The 21,098-nt window shown below is 40.0% G+C and overlaps 1 protein-coding gene across 1 annotated transcript; it reads right to left on the reverse strand.

The window, feature by feature from the left end:
• Positions 1-442: 442 nt before the first annotated feature.
• GPR26 (G protein-coupled receptor 26) lies at positions 443-20,180 on the reverse strand. The gene is made up of 3 exons (XM_054033320.1): positions 19,513-20,180; positions 9,849-9,962; positions 443-674 (listed from the first exon to the last, which is right to left on the reverse strand). Exons 1-3 carry the CDS (start codon positions 20,178-20,180, stop codon positions 443-445), a joined length of 1,014 nt encoding a protein of 337 aa, XP_053889295.1.
• Between the last annotated feature and the right edge of the window lie 918 nt (positions 20,181-21,098).

The following is a 21,098-nucleotide window of genomic DNA, read 5'->3' on the forward strand; positions in this document are numbered from 1 at the left end:
TTCTAGCAAGGGGGATCGGGTGGAGCATCACATGGAGCCAGCAACATGTGCAAGCCAGGGATACACACTACAGCTTTTTAGAGTAGCATTAAAATGGACCCTGCAAAGTTTTGCTCCTGCCACTTCTATGGCTCCCTTAAATAAGGACAGGGTTTGACTCATTATGGATGCATCACCTTGCATTGAAGTCAATGGGATATTTGCGTTTGGAGAGCTGGCAGGTTCAGGTATCAATTACAACACTTCATGTCAAAAGAAGGACATGTGAAGCAGCCAGCTTCACTAGGAAAGTTGTTACATGGGCTGCTGATGAGGTACAAGCTAGACTGTGAGCTTCAGTGAATAACTTTCATGACCATTGTTAGTTAATGATAGCTACATGTTACTCCCCCCAACCACCTTGTATTCTTCCATCTTTCGTGGAGATTCTGTGCTGGCTTCCTCATTCAGTTGTTTGCAATATATTCTGATTGTGCGATTCGCTTGTGAGGGCTGAGGAATTTATGGAGCTTCTTTTAAGAATCTTGTTTATTATGTCCTTCCACGTCTTCTTGTACTGATGTCGTAATAAAGAGTACACAAAAGGGTCTGAAACAGCTTTGCTGTAAGCCAAGCACTTGGAAATGACTCCCCAGTGAGAATTGATGGGGACTACGGATGATAATTCTACCAGTCTGCCAAGAAACGGGGAAAAGTGTTACTGAGAGAGAGACATAACAACAGTACAGATGGAAACAGAGCAAACTGCTAGTGGCACACCAGTTGGATCAGGGAGAGGAATTTTCTTTGTATTGTTCAGTTCTTAGCAGAGCAAGGGACTACAATTTCAACATAGCACATTGGTTCTACATACAGCTGCCTTTATTATAAATGGAAGTTACATGCATACCTCCCTGTGCAGGTTAGCAGAGGACTATAACTGGATGACCAGTTCTGTGCACAACAGAACAAACCCACACAGACCAAGTACCAGCTGTATTGTTTTTTTATGTGGTGGTTCTTTATTGTGGAAACCACATTCCCTCACACATAAGCCATATACAGCTGCCTTCTTGGGATCTTGAAGCTACTGAATGATAGCATCAAGAAGGGAAAAAAACATGAGCCCACCTCCCCAAGATCTTTAAACTAAATGCAAGAGACCAAATTCTCATGTTTTACTCAGTCCTTTCTCAGATAAGCTGCATTTACTGTAGTCGGAAATCCTGAGGAATCATCTCTGGATCTGACCTGAGCAGAAATGTTCACTATATTGGACCACATATAGCCCAGCTGTAAGTAAATGCATTCCACTGGCTTCAATGAAGTTGCATCCATTTGAAGCAAGGATATGTTTACTGTTCAAGCTTGATATTTGGAAATATTGATATGAACATGACTTTACTTGTATGATCTCTCCCATGGCTTTTCTAGTAACAATGAGAAAAGAAAATGAAGAATGTACTTCCTGTTGATTTAGAGCAGGTCCCTTTCAGTGTGGGTCTCACATTGAGCATTTAGGGACCTCACACAAATCTTATGATTCATAAAAGATATTCAACAATTATTCTTTGATTCTGTAGGCTGTATCCTATCTGTATGCCCTTCCTGAGAAGGTGTATTGCTTTCTTTGATCGCTACTGGATGCTTATTCCTATAAGGTCTTGGTCTAGTAAAGGAAAGCATGAATTTACATTTGGCTTTCTTCAGAAATTATTTTTAATAGTGGTGTATCATCAGCTTCATGTTTATTTTTGGTTTTGCTTAGTCACAAATTAATTAATGAAATGAATACAGTCTTCACTGAAAATTTCCTGTTAAATATCATGCTATTATCACACAATCACTGGTGCACAACGAATTAATCTCAACTCTTACAAGAACCTTTTTTCCAAATTGTCCAAAATAATTTTCTAAATATTGTCCTAAAACCGTTTTTAGTATGCTAGAGTTCAACTCCGAGAGGAGTGCCATTGCTCAGGCGAGTGGATTGCATGTGCAGAATACTAGCTGTACGTCTACATGGCAAAAAAAAAACCAAACACAAAACACAAAGAACTACTGCAGCAAGTCTGAGCCCAGCTAAATTAACTTGGGCTTGAAATATGGGTCTAAAAATAGCAGTGTATAGTGTTCCTGCTCAGGCTGAAGCCCAGATTCTGAGACCCTCCCAGCTCGATGGGTGTCAGGACGTAGGCTCCAGCCCAAGTGGGAATATTTACACTGCTATATTTAGCCCTGTCGTGCAAGCCTCATGAAGCTGAGTCAGTTGACCTAGGCGCTGAGACTTGTTGCTTCAGGGGTTGTGTTTTTGTCTTTGCAGTGTAGATGTATCCTAGATCTTGAAGGATGGTAGTTCCCAGGGCTGCCCAGAGGATTCAGGGGGCCTGGGGTCTTCGGCGAAGACCCAGCACTTCGACAGCGGGTCCTGGGGCGGAAGGACCCCCCCCCATCGCGGGTCTTCAGGGCACTTCGGCGGCGGGTCCTGGAGCAGAAGGACCCCCCCGCCGCCGAATTGCAGCCGAAGACCTGGAGTGGAAGAAGCTCTGGGGGCCCAGGCTCCGCAAGAGTTTTCCGGGGCCCCCAGAGCGAGTGAAGGACCCCCGGAGTGAGGAAAAACTCTCATGGGGGCCCCTGCGGGGCCCGGGGCCTGGGGCAAATTGCCCCACTTGCCCCGCCCCACCCCGGGTGGCCCTGGTAGTTCCTGTAATGTTCTCGATAACTTTTGTATATTAGACATTTTGGAAATTGTCTTGTTGTCACAGAGGAACCATATACCTCTTCCAGCTGTTCTGGACCAACTCTTGAGCAGCCTGGCTAATGACCCTAGACAGTAGCAAGTATCACGAGTGTTATCTGGCTCTAAAATAATGGATGAAACATCCAATTTCTATTAAATGTAATGGAAAGATTCCAATTGTCTTCATTCAACATTTGATCTGTCTCTAAGAAAAGGGGGCAATGCAGGAAAATTCATCACTGAGAGATCATCTAGATGCTAATATTAGAGAGATGTTCTGAATTAATAAATCCGTCATTTAATGGAAAAAACGTACACATGTGCAATATAGCGATGTGAATTTTTCAAAGCAGCAGCGAAAAGAGTTTCTCAACTAAGTTACTTCATTTTATGCTGATTCAAATACAGATACTTCATTTTGTGATATTTCAGGCAATGTTGATAAGACAATATTGAATATTTTGCAAGCTTTTCTCTTGAAATGTCTTTGAGAAGCACCGAAGGGCAGTTCTGCTTAATATGTGTCCAAAATTGTTGAAAAACAATTGATTTTTCCAGAACAGTATTTCAAAAGATGCATGTCCTGCTATCTGAGAATAAAATGCCCTGATCTGCATTGGGCAATTAAATCTTTGCTGAAAGTTTTCAGCAGCAGGTCCCCATGAACATGTATAGCAAATGGGTTTATTGCTAGTGTTCCTGCAGGGAAAAAAACTGTCAGTACTGTTTCAGAGAGCATGACTGAGGCACAGTTTTTGAAGCAGTATTAAAAGTAGCTTTGTCTGACTCAATCATCTTACAGATTGTATGTCTTCTCCCTTGGTTTATTAATCTCTTGCTTAATTCCTCCCTCAATCATGCTTTTTCAAGGAGAATTGAGAAGCGGCATGGGCCAGAGGTTAGGGCACTGGATTGGGACCTGGGTTCCTTAATTGGCTCTGCCACTAGCCTTGGGCAAGTCACTTCACCTCTCCGTGTTTCTCTTTCCCTTCCCACCTTTTGTTTGTCCTGCCTACTTACACTGTAAACAAAATCCATACCCCTGAGCGATGTAATTATACCGACCTAACCCCCACTGTAGACAGTGCTGTGTTGATAGAAGAACTTCTTCCATTGATGTAGTTACTGCCTCTCGGGGAGGAGGAGTACCTATGCCGATGGGAGAAGCTCCGGGTAGGCGTCTTCACTAAGAATGACAGAGGCGCCATTGCAGTGCTGAAAGTGTAGACAAGCCCTATGTGTTTGTACAGCACCTTGTTCGGAATCATAGAAATGTAGGGCTTGAAGGGACTTCGAGAGATCATCTAGTCTAGCCCCCTGTGCTTAGGCAGGACCAAGTATACCTAGACTATCCCTGACAAACATTCAACCTGTTCTTAAAAACCTCCAATAACAGGGATTCCACAATGTCCCTAGGAAGCCTAACCCCAAATCTAACAGAGCTTAATGACCCTTATAGTTGGAAAGATTTTTCTAATATCTAACCTAAACCTCCCTTACTACAGATTAAGCCCATTACTACTTCTCCTTCCTTCAGTGTACCTGGAGAACGATTGATCATTGGCCTCTTTATAACAGCCCTTAAAGTATTTAAAGACTGTTATCTGGTCCCCTCTCAGTCTTCTTTCCTCAGTGCTAAACTTGCCCAAGTTTTTTAACTTTTACTCATGGGTCAGGTTTTCTAAACCTTTTTTCATGTTTGTTGCTCTCCTCTGCACTCTCTCCAATTTATCCACACCTTTCCTAAAGTGTGGTGCTCAGAATTGAACATAGTTCTTCACCTGAGGCCTCACCAATGCCAAATAGAGCAGGGCAATTACCTCCTATGTCTTATATGTGACATTCCTGCTAATACATCCAAGAATAGTAGATTTTTTGGCACCTGCATCACATTGTTGACTCATATCCAATTTACTTTCCTCTATACCCCTTAGATCCTTTTTGGAAGTGCTAGCATCTAGCCAGATATCTCCCATTTTGGAGTTGTGCATCTTTCCTAAGCGCAGTACTTTGCATTTGTATTGAATTTCATCTTGTTGATTTCAGACCAATTCTCCAACTTGTCAAAGTCATTTTGAGGCTGTATAATGGAGCCATGATCTCAGTTGAGGCTTCTAGACACTACTGTAATGTAGATAATAATGAAGATCGTTCTATGTCTTTTACACTAGCATTTAAATACTATTTTGTATGGGGGTGTGTTTCTTTATATGGATGGTAAAGTTTCTTAGTGTGATCTTAGATGTTGCAGGAACAGTGAAAGAAAGGGAATTAAGGGGCGACACAGCAGAAAGGTGGACCCCATGATAGAAATACTCTCCAGCATATTTTTTTCTTTGCTGTGAAAACCACTTTTGCTCTCATAGTTTCCCAGTCAATATCAGGATGATAAACCTCTCATAAGCCATAGAGGGACTTTTCATTTTAAAATCAGTTGACAAACATGACTTCAATGTCTGTCGGTCTGCACATTGAACAGTATAATTACTTGCAGTCTGTGAGCTGTTACTATCACCTATTGCCAATACTGTGAATGTTTAGATGTATATGAACTAAGACAATTAAATGGAATCATTGTCCAAGGGCAGCAAGTGAAGACAATGTTTGGCTATTGAGTTTAAACCAAAAAGTGCTGTACTGTAGATTAGTTTCCCTTTCAAATAATTGCATATTGGCTATTGCATAGCTGTCAAGTTTCAAAAGGGATTTTCTTTCCCACACATAACCAGGACCCCTTCATGTTGAAGATGCCCATTAACAAATTCAGTTCAGGTTCTCTAATCTTTTCTTCATATAGCCATTCTAAAATTGTTTGGTAACAAGCTGTATACTTCTTTCTCAGACAGAGAAAGTGCTCTAAAATGTGGGAAAGAGGTCAAGAGATCAGATAGGAGAAGGACGAGTCATTCAAACTCTGGTAACTAGAGAATACTTTACTGGGTGAGACGTTTCATATTCTGATAGAGTTTGATGGAACTTCATTAAATTCAGTGGATGCCTTCAATAACCAAGATGTGAACTTTGTGTTTGACCCTGAGTCAATCAATTCCATGAATTATAATCAATCTTCTCTAAAAGCACATCAAGTAGACAGTTAGAGGAAGCTATCCAAGATTCACTGCTATTTTTTTCTTCAATGATTGAGGCCTATTAGAAATCTCTCACATTTATCAACAGAATTTTTAGTAGTTTATTAAATTATATGTAGGTGTCCTTGAAACTTACAATTTGCATAATACATAGCGCATTATTTTTGGCAACTATATATATATTTCTATGCCTGTGTTTTTATTACAGATGTAACATATGTAATAAAATCACAGGCATAGAAATGTACACAGAGCCCAATGCTGAATGTTGTGCAATACACAGACAATTCCATGATGGATATTCAAGACATATTGTATTTGTCATCATCTTTGAAGGAAGATTTTGTTTCCCATTGATGAGGGACATTCTATGCATCCAGTTTCAATTTTCATGAAACATTAGAGCCAAAAAGTGACATTTTCAGTAGTCGCATTAATATTTTAGTGCCATCTGTAAATTAAATTCCACAGCATCATCTACACAATTCCAAATGCCTTAATGCTTCAAAGCTGTATTCCTTGTAATATTTTGTTAATATTTTAGAATTTTAGAATTATTAGAAAGGATGTCATGTAGATAATAAATCTTTTAACTTCACTTCCAGTAAACAGGAGAGAATGTTTGTTTAGTTTGAGAATTAAGACATTAATCTCTTAGGCACTCTAGTGAAACCCCTTTGTATTAGTCAAATCAGTGCATGCCTCTGTGTCTAAACATTTGTTGTAGTGAAAGCTTTTACTGCAAACACACTAAAGAAGCTTAGACAGTGATGTAGTTCCAACATACTTGATTTTCAGTGCTGTAATCTGAGAACAGTTATAGGAAAAAACACAGTATAGAACAGACAGTCTCAAACATTTTATCATTAAACAGTGAGACAAAACAGATATTTTCTGGGTCTTTAGATGATCGTATCAGAACAAATCCATTCATTTTCCAGAAATTTGGTTAAGACTGTCTCTAGTGTATTACCTCCATTTAGCCTGAATTCTTATTGTTTTAGTATATGTCGAAATGCTAAGGGCCAACTTCTGCCCTCAGATATTTGCACACAACTCCCATTGACATCAGAATTTGACCTGAATAGTTTCTGATTAAATATGTTGTACTGATGAGATCTTTATTTTCAAGGCTTTATCAGAAAGTTTTGATGCTACATGTTGATTTCTGTGTTAATTGTTATAAAGAAGCTCCAGGCACGCAGCTCTTCACCTTATTGTTTGGTAAAATGGGAGCCTGTTAGCATGATGTCCTCCTTTTGACAAAGTGCTTGTTTTAATAGCCACTGCACTGGATAACCTCCAAAAGTATGAAAATGACTGCTTCTCAGTGATTGTGAGCAGCCTTATTAACAGTCAGTCTTGCTTCTTCAGTGTGTGTATGTATCATAACCTGCCATGTTCTGCAAGGAATCAGAGTGACATGTGAATTCCTATAACCTGACCTGTGAGCCCCAGAAGCCTTTTTTTCTAGCCATTGTCATATCTCCACTTCACATCAATTAAGGCTTTCAACTGAGACTAGAAGGCTGTTTTTTTCAAAACTGGCTGCCCAAAATTGATTATGAAAATCGAGTATTTATATGCACAAACTGGCAAGTGGGAACCCCTCATTGGAATTCTGTCCCCAAATACTCATTTGTACAAACAGGATTTTGTCTGCAAAGATCAGACAAGCAGGTTTGAAAAATGTGGCATTGTTTGTTTGTCAAATGTTCCACGATGACATAAGAGAATTCTTACCTTTTTTCGTTAAAAATTTGTTTGTTAGAGCTTGTGGGCTATTTTTTGCTGATGTTATGGGATAATTCATTAATTTAGGGCCTGATTATTGACACACAGAATTTACTCACATGAGTAAATGTTGAATATTATGAAATAATATGAAGGGCCTAGAGTCTGCAATAGGTCGCCAGAAAAAATTGAAATAAAAATATTTGTATTGAAAATCTACAGAGAGGAAATAAAGGGATGTGTGAGAATGTTATCTAATGGTAGGTATAGCTACATATCTTAATATAAAGATATAAGGAACGGAAGCATGGACTAGCAGCATTATTGCAAATCAAAGTATATTAGCATATAATATAGAAAGGTACAGCTATCATATTATTATGTTAGTAAGTCTAGAAATATGGACCAAAGCCCTTCAGAAACAAGGAGTATTGATACATGTCAGTGACTGGACCTAATGAGGTTTGTTATAAATTAAAGGGGCGTATCCTTAATAAGTATTTAATAGCATGTTTCTACTTCAGAGCTAAAAACAAACAGTTGCCTACAGTACTTGTTTGAATCACTGAAAGTACTGGTTTTTAACCCCAGTTAGATTAGCTTTTCCCTGGCTAAACCAAAGTTACTTTGAGATCCCCTTATTCTAAACCCAGATCAATCATCACGCCTCATGATTTACAGTTTTGTGGCCTCAATTCAGCAAAGCATTAACCCACATGCTTAAAACCATCCCTACTCAGCATAGCAGGTAAGCACATATTTAATTGAAGCATGTGCTTAAGTGCTTTGCTGAATTAGGAATGGATTGCTGAAAGAGGGCCTGAGTGATTAACTTTCTCTTTCCATGCATACCTTATATTCACTCTTTGCTTAGAAAAATGACTAGGCGCTCGATTCTGAAAAGTGTTGAGAACTCTGTTCCCACTTAGATATCTGCCTAACTTTGATCACTTGATAGACCGATTGACTTCAACAGGATTACTCACATGCTTAAAGTTAAGCATGTACCTAATGAGCTTTGCTGGATTTAGGACAGACTGCTCAGCGCCTTGCAAGACTGAGCCATAGGCTACTGTGGAGAAGAACCTTAAAAATCACCATTCAGCCTTAAATTCAAAGTTTTAGTATAAAATGAAGTTAGCCTCTTGAAATCAGACAAATACTCTAGTTCTGACATTGTAAAGCATGAGACTGAAGACTAAGTGATTCTAATAATCTAAAAAGTGTCAGAATGTGTTGCCTAGAAGATCTTATTGCTGTTATTAAGTGGAATTTATCAATAAATACAGTCACGTTCTGTTACAAATAAACACCATGTATTTAATGGTCATTATTGTCGTGGACGTAACATCATGAATGACACTCAAACCTCCAGTTCTGCCAAGAGATTTTAAGCCTATTTAAAAAAATATATATATATACCAAATATCATAAATATTCCAAAAGAATTAACTTAACCTTTTAGGTTGTGCCCACATATGTTGGGTCTGACTTTCCAGTAATTTATTTTCACTAGAACAGCATTCAGTAATATTCAAGAAGAAATTTCCTTCTCCAGTTCCAGCACCAAAATTTGTCTGGAGTCCTTTAATAATGAATGCAAGTTGAACATTCCTTTCCAATATATGTAACTTCAGAATGTTTATCTGGGCTACATGCTTTAACATTTTTATCTCATAGGATTAATTTTATGTTTCCTATAGGACCATTTTTAAAGATAAGATAGCAGATGGAAACTGGCATCTGATCATAAATCACAAGAATTTTTGTTTTAGCTCTGAGCCACGAAAGCTTTGATATTCTGTTTATTATTAAGAGCTCTATCCACTGAGACAAAACTTCCATTTAAGTCTGTGGGCCAGATTCTGATCTCATTTGACCAGATTCTCATAGCTTTACTCAGGCTGTGTAGTACCTTATTCTGTAAAGCGTCCCACTGAAATCAGAGGGACAATTTGTGTACTGAACTAAGCATGAATAAGGACAGCAGACCCATCTGACCCACTGAGTTCAGTGGAGTTACTCCTGATTTACTCTGATGTGTATGAGAGAAGAATCCTGGCCTATTTGGACTTTGAGATCAAAGTTTGACCTGTTGCCTGACTGAGAATTGGACAGAATAAGAACTATAAAATATATAGAATACCCTTACTACAGTAAATGCAACCTTCATAACAGTGGAAATGTTTGACAAAAAATTTGATGAGAATAGGAGACTTGTGGATTAATATTTTGTTTTCTGATTGATTGATCTAACTTTTCTCAGTTAGTGCATATGGAATTTCAGTAGGTAGGTTTGAACTTACCTTGTAATTACATAAGGTGCAAAACAAAGTATAAAAGTACCAATAAAGGTACTGATTTTCTTTGTTGCTCGTTGCCGCCGTCTCTTTTGTTCTTCTAGACAACGCTCTCGTACACTGTGTAACATTTAACACAAACAATAACATGAATCACAATACCAAATAGCAGATTTTAATGGTTTTACTCCTGGAGTGGCTTATACAAGTCTTCCCAGAAAACGTTCTAGTCATACAGGACACTACTATCTATTAATTCATTGTATCCCTTAACTCATATTCTCCCCCGCACCGCCCCCCCCCCCCCACACACACACACTAAATTCTATTCTTTTATAATGAGATTGGGTCAAATTCATCCCTGGTGAAAGTAGCTATACCTCTCCTTGGAATCAGTGGAAGTTGTACCTGCTTACATCAGGCCTGAATTTGGCCCTTTGTAGTCAATGGAATTTGGAAAAAAACCAAAATGGTACATATGGAACACGAGTCTATAGAAAGAACATTTTAAACAACATATTATAGGGGAGGAGAAAAAAGGAGATCAGAACTTCCCAAAGTGATAACCAATACATATTCAGTATATTAATACCTTAGTTAAAAGCAATAAAAATGTAACTGAAAAAATATAACATACTGTGAAAGTTTTGTATGACATTAGAAAGATCATTCTATCACATAGATATGAATTGTATGGCCATACGCTTTGTAATGACTTATAAATTTCTATGCATAATACTAGAAAAAAGTTTATGTAGCTTTGCAAAACAGACAATTAAATATCAAGTCTAAATAGCTATAACATCCTGAACCCTGGACTGAAACCTGCATGTTTTGTTTATAAGGACTGACTAGACAAGTAGAAAGAAATTAACTACCGTATATATTTACTTCGGTATAATATTTGCCATTGTAGCACATGAACTGCTTCTTAAAACTCACATTGGGCCAGATCTGGAGGTGATCTGAAACCCTGGTTCTATGAGCCACCTATGAGTTGCTAAGGAGCTCACCTCAAAATGAAATTAAGTGAGTGAGGATCCTCAGCACCTTTCTGAAATGAGCCTTTGGTTTTACTTGGCAAAACTTCCACTGAAATCAGTATCAATTCACCTAAATGAGGAGTGAGTGTATTTAGGATCCAGTTGAGGCCCATTCTGCTCATCTATACATGGAGAGAAGAGCCCTTTCTCAGGGCTGTTACGTCTGCACTGTGCATGTGGGTGGAAAGGGGCAGGGAAAATGCCCCATCTCCCTCAATGTCCCAACTAGCATGACTACATATGCTATGGCAAAGGCACATTCCCCCTTGAGCAAGGGAAACCAGGAGGCAGATTGGGGCTCTGAGTCAATCTGTTCCCTGCTCTGCTCCTGGGGCAGCACAACTGGAAGCTGTTTCATGCACAGGACTAACAGCAGAGCCACCATTGATCCTAAGTTAGGACTTCACGGTTCGAGCCAGGAGCAGCATTTCTGTAATTGTCATTTATCAATAATTTTATTGTAAATGCATTGTTGGGTCTGAGTTCCAAACATGTATACAGTAACAGGCATAGGGCTTACTCCCATCTCCGGATTCTGATAGCACTTAAGGCTAACGGAACCATAAAGATTTTCATTATCATCTCAGTGTCTAATCCTTTTTTGAATCCTACTAAATTCTGTCCTTCATTGCTACCTTGTGGCAATGAGTTCCAAGGCTTGCCGTGGGTTTTGTTAGAGAACGGATTTCCTACGTTCTCAGTTGGAAATAAATTCTTATATTGCCAGCTCCCTGGACATCTTCAGTCACTGTTTTTAAAACAAACATGCCAAAAAAAAAGTTTCTTCCTCCCTTGAAATATGTGATTCCCACCCCCATTCCTGAAAAAAATACTCCTGCCCAGGATGGGGAGAATCATATCTCAACAATGCCACGTGCAAATTCTCTTTTTGTTTTGTTTTTTGTTTTTGTTTGTTGATCTCTTCAAGGGTAAAAGTGGAATTTTTATACCTTTGGGAAAGGGTTCCACTGGAACCCAGGATTTGCTTTCAGTCCTGAAGGAACTGGGAAATTGGATTTTAAATATGTGGCATTTTAGATCTAGACCATCTATTTTAGGTTACTGATAGAGGTTTTTATTGCTTCCTCTTTGCCCTGTACAGCTGAACTCATGGCAACTCAGCCACCTGGCTTTCTAGGTGAAGGAACTTAATCCAAAAAAACCCCCAATTCTCATCAATTTTTTTAACTCTCTAAAATATTTTTTCTCTATGTTATGTGGCATATTTGGAACCATTTAGTATTCAGGTTTTATTAACACTCAACTGGGACACTGCATATGTCACGCAAGATGTCCCAACTTGTGAGTAACACAACCATCCTAAAAGCATGTGATAAACACATCACATCTTAATATATTTTCTTTCACTCTTTTTCTTAGATACTATATATGTGTATTTATGTGTATATGTATATTTCCATATGCAAATGCACTTATATGTTTATTAGGGTTGTCAAGCGATTAAAAATTAATTGAGATTAATCGCACGATTAAAAAAATCAATTGCGAGTAATCATGTGATTAATTGCACTGTTAAAAAATAATAGAATACCATTTATTTAAATATTTTTGGATGTTTTCTACATTTTCAAATATATTGATTTCAGTTACAACACAGAATACAAAGTATACAGTGCTCACTTTATATTATTTTTTATTACAAATATTTGCACTGTAAAAAAGTTTGTTTTCAATTCACCTAAAACAAGTACTGTAGTGCAATCTCTTTATCATGAAAGTTTAACTTACAAATGTAGAATTATGTACAAAAAAATGCATTCAAAAATAAAAATGTAAAATTTTAGCGCCTGCAAGTCCACTCAGTTCTACTTCTTGTTCAGCCAATCGCTCAGACAAAAAATTTGGTTTACATTTGTAGGAGATAATACTGCTCACTTCTTGTTTATAATATCACCTGAAAGTGAGAACAGGCATTCTCATGGCACAGTTGTAGCCGGCGTTGCAGGATATTCACATGCCAGATGCGCTAAAGATTCATATGTCCCTTCATGCTTCAGCCACCATTCCAAGGGACATGCGTCCATGCTGCTGATGATTCTGCTTGATAACAATCCAAAGCAGTGCGGACCGATGCATTATCATTTTCATTATGCTGAGTCACTTGCCACCAGCAGAAGGTTGATTTTCTTTTTTGGTGATTCGGGTTCTGTAGTTTCCACATCGGAGTGTTGCTTTTTTAAGAGTTCTGAAAGCATGCTCCAAACCTCATCCCTCTCAGATTTTAGAAGGCACTTCAGATTCTTAAACTTTGGGTCGAGTGCGGTAGCTATATTTAGAAATCTCTCACTGGTACCTTCTTTGCGTTTTGTCAAATCTGCAGCGAAAGTGTTCTTAAAATGAACATGTGCTGGGTCATCATCCAAAACTGCTATAACATGAAATATATGGCAGAATGCAGGTAAAACAGAGCAGGGAACATACAATTCTCCCCAAGTAGTTCAGTCACAAATTTAATTAACACATTTTTTTAATGAGGGTCATCAGCATGGAAGCATGTCCTCTGGAATGATGACTGAAGCGTGAAGGGGCATACGAATGTTTAGCATAGCTGGCATGTAAGTATCTTGCAATGTCGTCTACACAAGTGCATGTAAAGCCTGTACTCACTTTTAGGTGACATTGTAAATAAGAAATGGGCAGCATTATTTCCTGTAAATGTAAACAAACGTGTTTGTCTTAGCAACTGGCTGAACAAGAAGTAGGACTGAGTGGACTTGTAGGCTCTGAAGTTTTACATTGTTTTGTTTTTGAGTGCAGTTATGTAACAAAAACAATCTACATTTGTAAGTTGCACTTTCAGGACAAAATGATTGCACAGTATTTGTATGAGGTGAATTGAAAAATACTATTTCTATTGATTATCATTTTTACAGTACAAGTATTTGTAATAAAAAAGAATATACACTTTGATTTCAATTACAACACAGAGTTCAATATATATGAAAATGTAGAAAAACATCCAAAATATTTAATAAATTTCAATTGTTATTCTATTGTTTGAGAGTGATTAAAACTGTGATTAATCGCAATTAATTTTTTAATCATGATTAATTTTTTTTAGTTAATCGCATGAGTTAATGGCGATTAATCAACAGCACTAATGTGTATATATATAAATATATATACATAGACATATATTTCAGTAATGATAATAGAACTGCACTCATCATCTACCTTTCATTAATGTTTCTTCAGATCACTGAGATCATTAATTAAGGAAATTTCACAACTATGCTATACTCTGTTGGAAAGCTGGTATAAAGCAATTCATTCTAGAATGGAAAGTTTATGAGATAATGGACTTTCAAATAACCACAATGTGATATATAGAAGCTAATTTTGGGGGGGGAGATTTCTAAATTTTCTAGCTGTCTACTCCAGTATATAAGTAAGCCAACATGGCTTTATGAGTAGAGAGATGAAAAACAATAGTAATAAAAATGTAAAACAATTTTTTAAAGGTGTGCCCCAAACACATGATCACGTGAGGTGTTTTAAAAGTTTTCTTGGCACTCATTTTGGATGATCTTCAAAGAGTACCGGTTGCTTTACAATTCAGGAATAATGTGGCCATCCTTTCCAGCATTATGCACCCTTGTGTGTACATAAAAATAAATTTCAAAAAATACATATATATATATATATTGGTAAATAAGATCCCAATCCTGAATTATGAACCACAGGGGGCAGAGGGATGTGTGTACATGTTTCTCAGTGCAGGATTGTGGCCTAAATATATTCCATCCAAAAAGAGGAATTGGGCATTGGCAAGGCAGGAAATGCTTAGTGAAGGACAAACACTCAGCTTGAACTTTGTACCCTCATTCACATTCCTTAACATATAGTCTCTGTTTGTCGTCATATAGATAATGCAATAAAAACTGGGATTTTGTATAAATCTCATATGCAGGCCATATATTGTACTGTCGTATAACACAGATGGTGCAAGATTTTGGGAAAATAACTGAGTGGGAAGAACCCCTTTGTATGCTGGGGTTCACCATCATTTTGACTACAAAAATTTAACATTTGTAGATCAGATTAAGGATGCAAAGGGGAAAATGAATATTTGTTATGGAAAATGAGAGGTAGACAGAAGGGGCAGGGGAGAGAAAGAGAGAGAGAGAGAGGGAGATACTGGAGGATAGACATTATGGAGAAAATGTAGGTAGAAAAGGGCTGATTGGGGGGCATGGAGGATGGAGAGTGATTGACTGATTGAATCAAATGAAGACTGAGAGATGTTGGGGTTACAGTATTAAAAAAATGGAAAGATCTGTGTGTGTAATGATTATGCCTTGTATTGTGCCTACATTGTAGCTGTCTGGAACTCATACTGTCTTTTTTGCTAGTAGTTTGTACAGTGCCTCATAATGGTCTCTTGAGTATGTGGGATGTTTGAAATGACTGTATTTTCCATACGTAGTGAACAACAGGTGAATTATTCAGGTCTTGCCAAACAATATATAGATGACTAGATGACACCATTACATCTTTGTGCCTCCTATTTGACGTCTTTTAATCATTCCTAAGGAACTTCCTTTCTGTGGTGGGGGAGTTCTTGCTTTTCTTTCCTTCTCTGTCTTTATTCCCTTTTGTTCTCTCATTCAATTGTCTTCTCAGCTCCAGGTATTTCCCACTTTTATATTCCTGCCATATTTTTTCATTTTCCACAGTTTCTTTATATTGTTTTTTCCCCTCTTCCTTACTCTCTCTACATATCTGTTTCCCCTTACATGTGTTGTTGCTGTTAATAGAATTATAACTGTTACTAATATTGAGCCTAGGAATCACAACCATGGATTCTTGAAGTTTATAGGTGTTACAGTAAGAATAATAATTACTAAATGTATGGTGGATGAGGATTAGCTGGAGGTATACAGTATATTCTTGACAAATTCAGAATACTATTATAGGGGTGAAAAGTAGTTCATAACTATGTGTGCTATAATTTGGTGATGTATCAGATATAATCGAAGACACTTGGTTTCTAACTGTGGACCCAGAATCCTATGTTAAACACTGCAGTTCAAAAGAGTTCGTGAAGTATATGATGTATTTATATTGTTTTATTCCAAAAAGGGTATTTCCTACTTCTGAACCTTTTTTAAACTGTTATAAAATAACAACCATATATTATTTTTAGTTCACCATTGCATAAACTAGGTCAGAATATAACTGCTATATTCTGTATTTTGTTTTTCAATTTTCTTAACCAACTAAGTAGCACTATTTGGAGGAGAGTAAGTAATAGTGTTGTCCCTTAAAAATTGCAGATTGCTTTAGATAACTGTAAAGTAGTTGCAGTATTCAAGATATTCCCACAATAAATATCAGAAAGCACAAGGGAATACAGCTGATACTAAGGTAACCCTGTCCAATTATCTTGCTAGAACTGAAAAATTTGGGGGATTTGGAATTCTAACTCCCATAGACTCCTTTGAAAATCCCAACCTAATTTCTTAGGCCTTGATCCACAAGATAAATCAATAAGAGAACTTATATATTTAAAGTTATGCATCTGCTGAAGTGCTTTGCTGGACTAGCACTTTATAGACATATGCAGAGATAAGAGGGTCTCTGGCTTTTTTATAGGCTTCATATTATAGGAGCTGTTACAGTGTATAACTGATTCATATACAGTAATTCCATCCATTTGTTACAGCAGTGCGGGACAGCAAAGCTACAGATCAAAGTCAGCCAATGTTTCTGTTATTTACAACAGGATTTAAAACTCATTTTACTGTGCAATGTGCAGGGATTTGATATAATGGATGGATTACAATTATCACGAATGGACATGATGTTCTCCATGTTACCCTGTCAGTTTGCAAGATAAGGTGTGTAACATTTACAACCACTTTGGATCAACCCCTGGTAACTAGAAACCATTGTTTCAATGTTTTAGCTCAGAAACATCCTCAAGTTAACCTAGGCTAGAGAAAATCATGATAAGTCATATTAAAAATGAGAAAACTTTTCACAAACAGAAAATGCTTGTTTGGACACTTATTTTTATAATCTTCTAAATACTGTAGAAACTATTTTAGGGCCCAATACTGCCCAAAGAGTCAAGAACAGTGATGACTATTTTAATTGGTCCCAATGTAGTCTATGGCACTGTTCATGAAAGTAACCATTACATTTGGTAGTGTTTGCAAGAAATAATACTAAGAACTATTTGGCTATTTTTTATCAACCAAATGGCACATATGGTAGGGGAACCCTTATTACTATGGAGCTATGGATAAGGGAGTGATTTATGCTCGTGAGTCTCATTAATGCCAGCAGGAGATACTCCCTTATCCGCCCCACATCCTTAGTTGAAAACAACCCTAAATTGTTACTTAAGTGGAAAAAGGAAAGATTTTCTGAGCTAAGGTTTCCATTTCTCTCTCATCTAAGTCAACTGCAACTAAAGCAGGCACTAAAGATGGGTGAAATCCTATCCCTTTGGTACTTGGGGACCCAAGACTCAGCGGTACCAGAAATTTGATTCATGTTCTTGTCCCCATGAAGGCAGGATCTTCACCAGTGGGAAGAAGCTGTCTTGCCCTTCTGGAGCTCAGCTGCTAGCTAACTGCAAGCTGAATATTGTCCCAGCAAGGGGAGCCCCTAAGTTTGTCTTGCAGGGATAGAGGCTGAGGTTGATCAATAGCAAGAAATGTCACTGTGGATGACTGGAATGGAATGGAACCTTTTCTCCATCCCCATACAGACCTCCTCTCCCGCAGCCAGGTCTTCTCCCCTCCAACACATTTTCAGACAGATGACCTCCAATCAACCCACCCACAGCCAGATATCCCAGAAAAATCTCTTCCCTTCCACCCCACTCCCAGCTCCTCCCCTTCACCACGCCCAGATGGACCTTCCCAGACAGATCTACTCTCTTTATACACCTCCTCCCCTTGTCCACCTCCAGCCAGAGACTCCCAGTCAGACCTCCTTTCCTCAGCCCAGCCCCAGTCAGACCATTTTCTCCCTTCCCCCAGCTGAATGTACCTCTAGACAGATCTGTTCCCCTTCAATCACTTACTGCAGGTAGCCAGACACACTTCTGCTAGAACCCCCAAGCCAGACCAGTTCCTCTGGGCCCCCCAAGCCCAATCAATCAGACCCATTCCTCCCTACTTTTCCCCTTGCCAGAACTCATCCTTCTATCCATTCGCACTCTCCTCAGCCACCCCAGTCAACCAGACCTTCTCCCACCCAGCTCCAACTAGCCAGACTCCCTACATCCTAAACCAGGACACTGCCAGCCAGACCCATTCCCTTCCACCGCCACCCACCAGACCCATCTCTCCACGACAGCCCCCAGACAGACAGATTTGAATACCTGTCCCCCCCCCCCCAGGAAGATCACTCTAGCCTGAAGGGCTCTCTTCTTTCTCTCCAGCCCCACACCCATCTAGCTCCAGCCAGACCCGGACCTCTCAAGAGTTTGGTCCTCTCTTTCCCATCCTGTCCGCCTCCTCTGGCTAGATCTGTTCCCCACCCAAACCTCTCCCTCTCTGCTCTCCCCACGGCCAGGCATCTGCCCGTCTGTCCCTGCCTCTCAGCCAGACACACTCACCCAGCCAGAGTCACTCCCTTCCTGACTATTGTCCATGGTCTTCTCCCAGCTAGACTCCCTCTCCGCCAGCCTCCACTACGCCCCCCCCCCTCCTTTCTTACTGACCCGGGAAGAACCCCCAGCAAAAATCTGCTTCCCTCCAGACTTCTCTATTGGGCCAGATCCATCCCCTCACAGATCCCCCGAGTTAGTCCTTCCTCACACGCTGCAAATACCCTCTTCTGAACCTGCCCCCCACTCCCTCCACACACTCCTTCAACGCCCCTATGCTCATCTAAGAATCATTATCCCGCTGTATTCCAGCGTCCCATTCCTTCTGTACCTAGGCAGGATGGGCTGATGGAAGATCTCGGGGGCAGATTTAACTCCCGTTCCCTTTGCTTGTCAGATTAAGGCTGGCACTGAATGCTCGCGGGTGTGGATTTACATCTAGGTATTCACTCGTGTTTATCTGGTACGTAGTCTTGCCTAAGCATTCTTCCTTCAAGGGGGAGAAAGTTACTGACTCCGCGCTGACAATGCAAGGCTCGAGCAAAGACATTACATTCGGCGCAAAGTTAAAGGGCAGGCTCAATTTCAGTTTAATCCACCTCCAGTGGTACCCAAGCACATTTTAGACCGTCGTTAGCAAAACTTCGGCACGTGCTCATCGGAGCCAAAGGGCAACATTCACAGAACTATTTGCAATGGAAGGGCCGTCCTATCCAAAGCTCGCTGCTCCGGTGCCCTCCACCCCAATGCAATTCCCCGGACCTGACATAAACCCGGTTAAATGACATTGCTTGCCATTCTCCCATCTCAGGAGTTGTTGGCAATGAATTTAACAGCAAATGTGAGCGCAACTCAAATAAGCATGCTGATTATAAGCAGACCAGAGCTATATTTTAGATGCTCTCCTCCTGTCCTCCCTTCCCCAATACCCTCCTCGCCTTCCTTGTGATACAGATTGGACCCTATTTAGGATGCTGACGCTCCGGATCTGGCTTCCTTTGCAGTGGGACCCCCTCATTCATTGAGCATACAATCTCCTTACCTGGGATGGATGTCCACCAGCAGCACCAGTGTCTGCATAGTAATCACGTCAATCCGTTTACAGTGAAACCGTGCCACCTTCAGCACTTTTAGATAGGTGAAACACAACACTACGAGGGAGAGGAGGAAGCTGAGGATGTGAAAGACCCCCGTGAAAATCACAAACTGTGTCCTCTCCTCTGATCTGTTGTTGTACAGGGTGCAGGAGGCATAAAGGTGATGGAAACCCACCCAGGAGAGAGAAGCTGCCACTATAGGGAAGGACACAGCGTGTAGCCACGTGTAGCTGAGTATCAGAGCAGCATCTTTGTAACGCATTTTGGAATGATAACTTAGAGGGAAGACCACAGCTATCCATCTGTCTATGCTCAGCGCTGCCATGCTCAGCATGGAGTTGGTGGTCAAGAAAGTCTCCAGGAATCCCACCATGTGGCAAAACTGATCTCCCCCCGGTTGATTCTTGTAAATGATCCCAGTCAGGGTCAGGGGCATGTTCAAGACCGTCATCAACAAGTTGGAGAAGGTCAGGTTGAGGATAAACAATCCCGGGACCTGCTTGCGGATGTCGGCGCTGTACAAGAAGCAGATCAGCACCAGCACGTTGGACAGCAATGACACGAGGATCAGGACCACAACCAAGAAAGCCAGGATCACTTCCCAAATGTTCATGGTGCGTCCATTCACAGGAGGAACATTTCCCAAACTGCACCCAGCGGGCACCCAGAGAACATGGTGCGAGGCACTCTCACCTCCTCCTCCTCCCCTGCCTGCTCACACTCCGGCATGCCCTCAGTATTTTTAGAAGAACTGCAGTTCCCCCCACCTCACCCTCCCCTCCCTCCGCTGCTTCTTTCCACGTCAACGCTTTCAGAGACGTGCACAAAAGCACTGGGAATGCCCGTCAAACGGCGAGGAGGGCTTAAAAAACATCAGCAGGACTGAACCACTGTCTCCACTCCTTCCATCCAAAAGAAGCAGGTTGTTCTGAGAAGCGGCTCTCCTGAGATTCCTAATTATCAGTCCCAGCAATTCACCGAGTGCATTTAGACGCTCCCTCTCCTCCTCCTTCTCCCCCCACCCCTTTCAGGCTGAATCTAACCTGCTTTTAGGATCACAGATAAAACCCCGATTAATTGATTAAAGCATGCACACTGCTGGTGCTTCGCAGACATTAATGGGTCTGTCGTCCCTCCTCGCCCCTTAGAAAGCTGCAAGAGTGACTAGACTTTCCTCAGGAGAAATCGCATGCTTCTATTTAATCGATTTAGCCATTAATTTACAAACAACAGACACGTAACTGAGTTCCTAAACTCCAGTATTTTTCATGCATTTCACGGCATCTGTTTGCACAGTCACTAGTGTTCACCTAAGGCACAGGCTCTTCTTTGTATGGATTAGCTGTGCTCAAAAGGAGGGTCAGGATAAGGTATTCTATTACTATTCTTACAGTGTTATAGGGAAACAATCATAATTCTATAGCTTATACTTCTTTTCACCCATGGATCTCTGAGCAGCGTACTCCTTTGTCCCCTTTTTAGAAAGGGGGAAATCAAGGCACAGAAGGGTAAAGTAACTTGCCCCAGGGTC

Source organism: Malaclemys terrapin, chromosome 7 (genome assembly GCF_027887155.1).
Source record: "Malaclemys terrapin pileata isolate rMalTer1 chromosome 7, rMalTer1.hap1, whole genome shotgun sequence".
NCBI classification, from domain to species: Eukaryota; Metazoa; Chordata; order Testudines; family Emydidae; genus Malaclemys; species Malaclemys terrapin.

Bases quoted from the DNA above. Each gene is read 5' to 3' on its own strand.
- GPR26 (XM_054033320.1), bottom strand. From the start codon at position 20,180: ATGAACATTTGGGAAGTGATCCTGGCTTTCTTGGTTGTGGTCCTGATC. The intron at 9,963-19,512 runs GTAAGGAGATTG...AATGTTACACAG, and splicing joins CTGGTGGACATCCATCCCAG to TGTACGAGAGCGTTGTCTAG. The intron at 675-9,848 runs GTAAGTTCAAAC...GTTTCTTGGCAG, and splicing joins GCACCTTATGTAATTACAAG to ACTGGTAGAATTATCATCCG.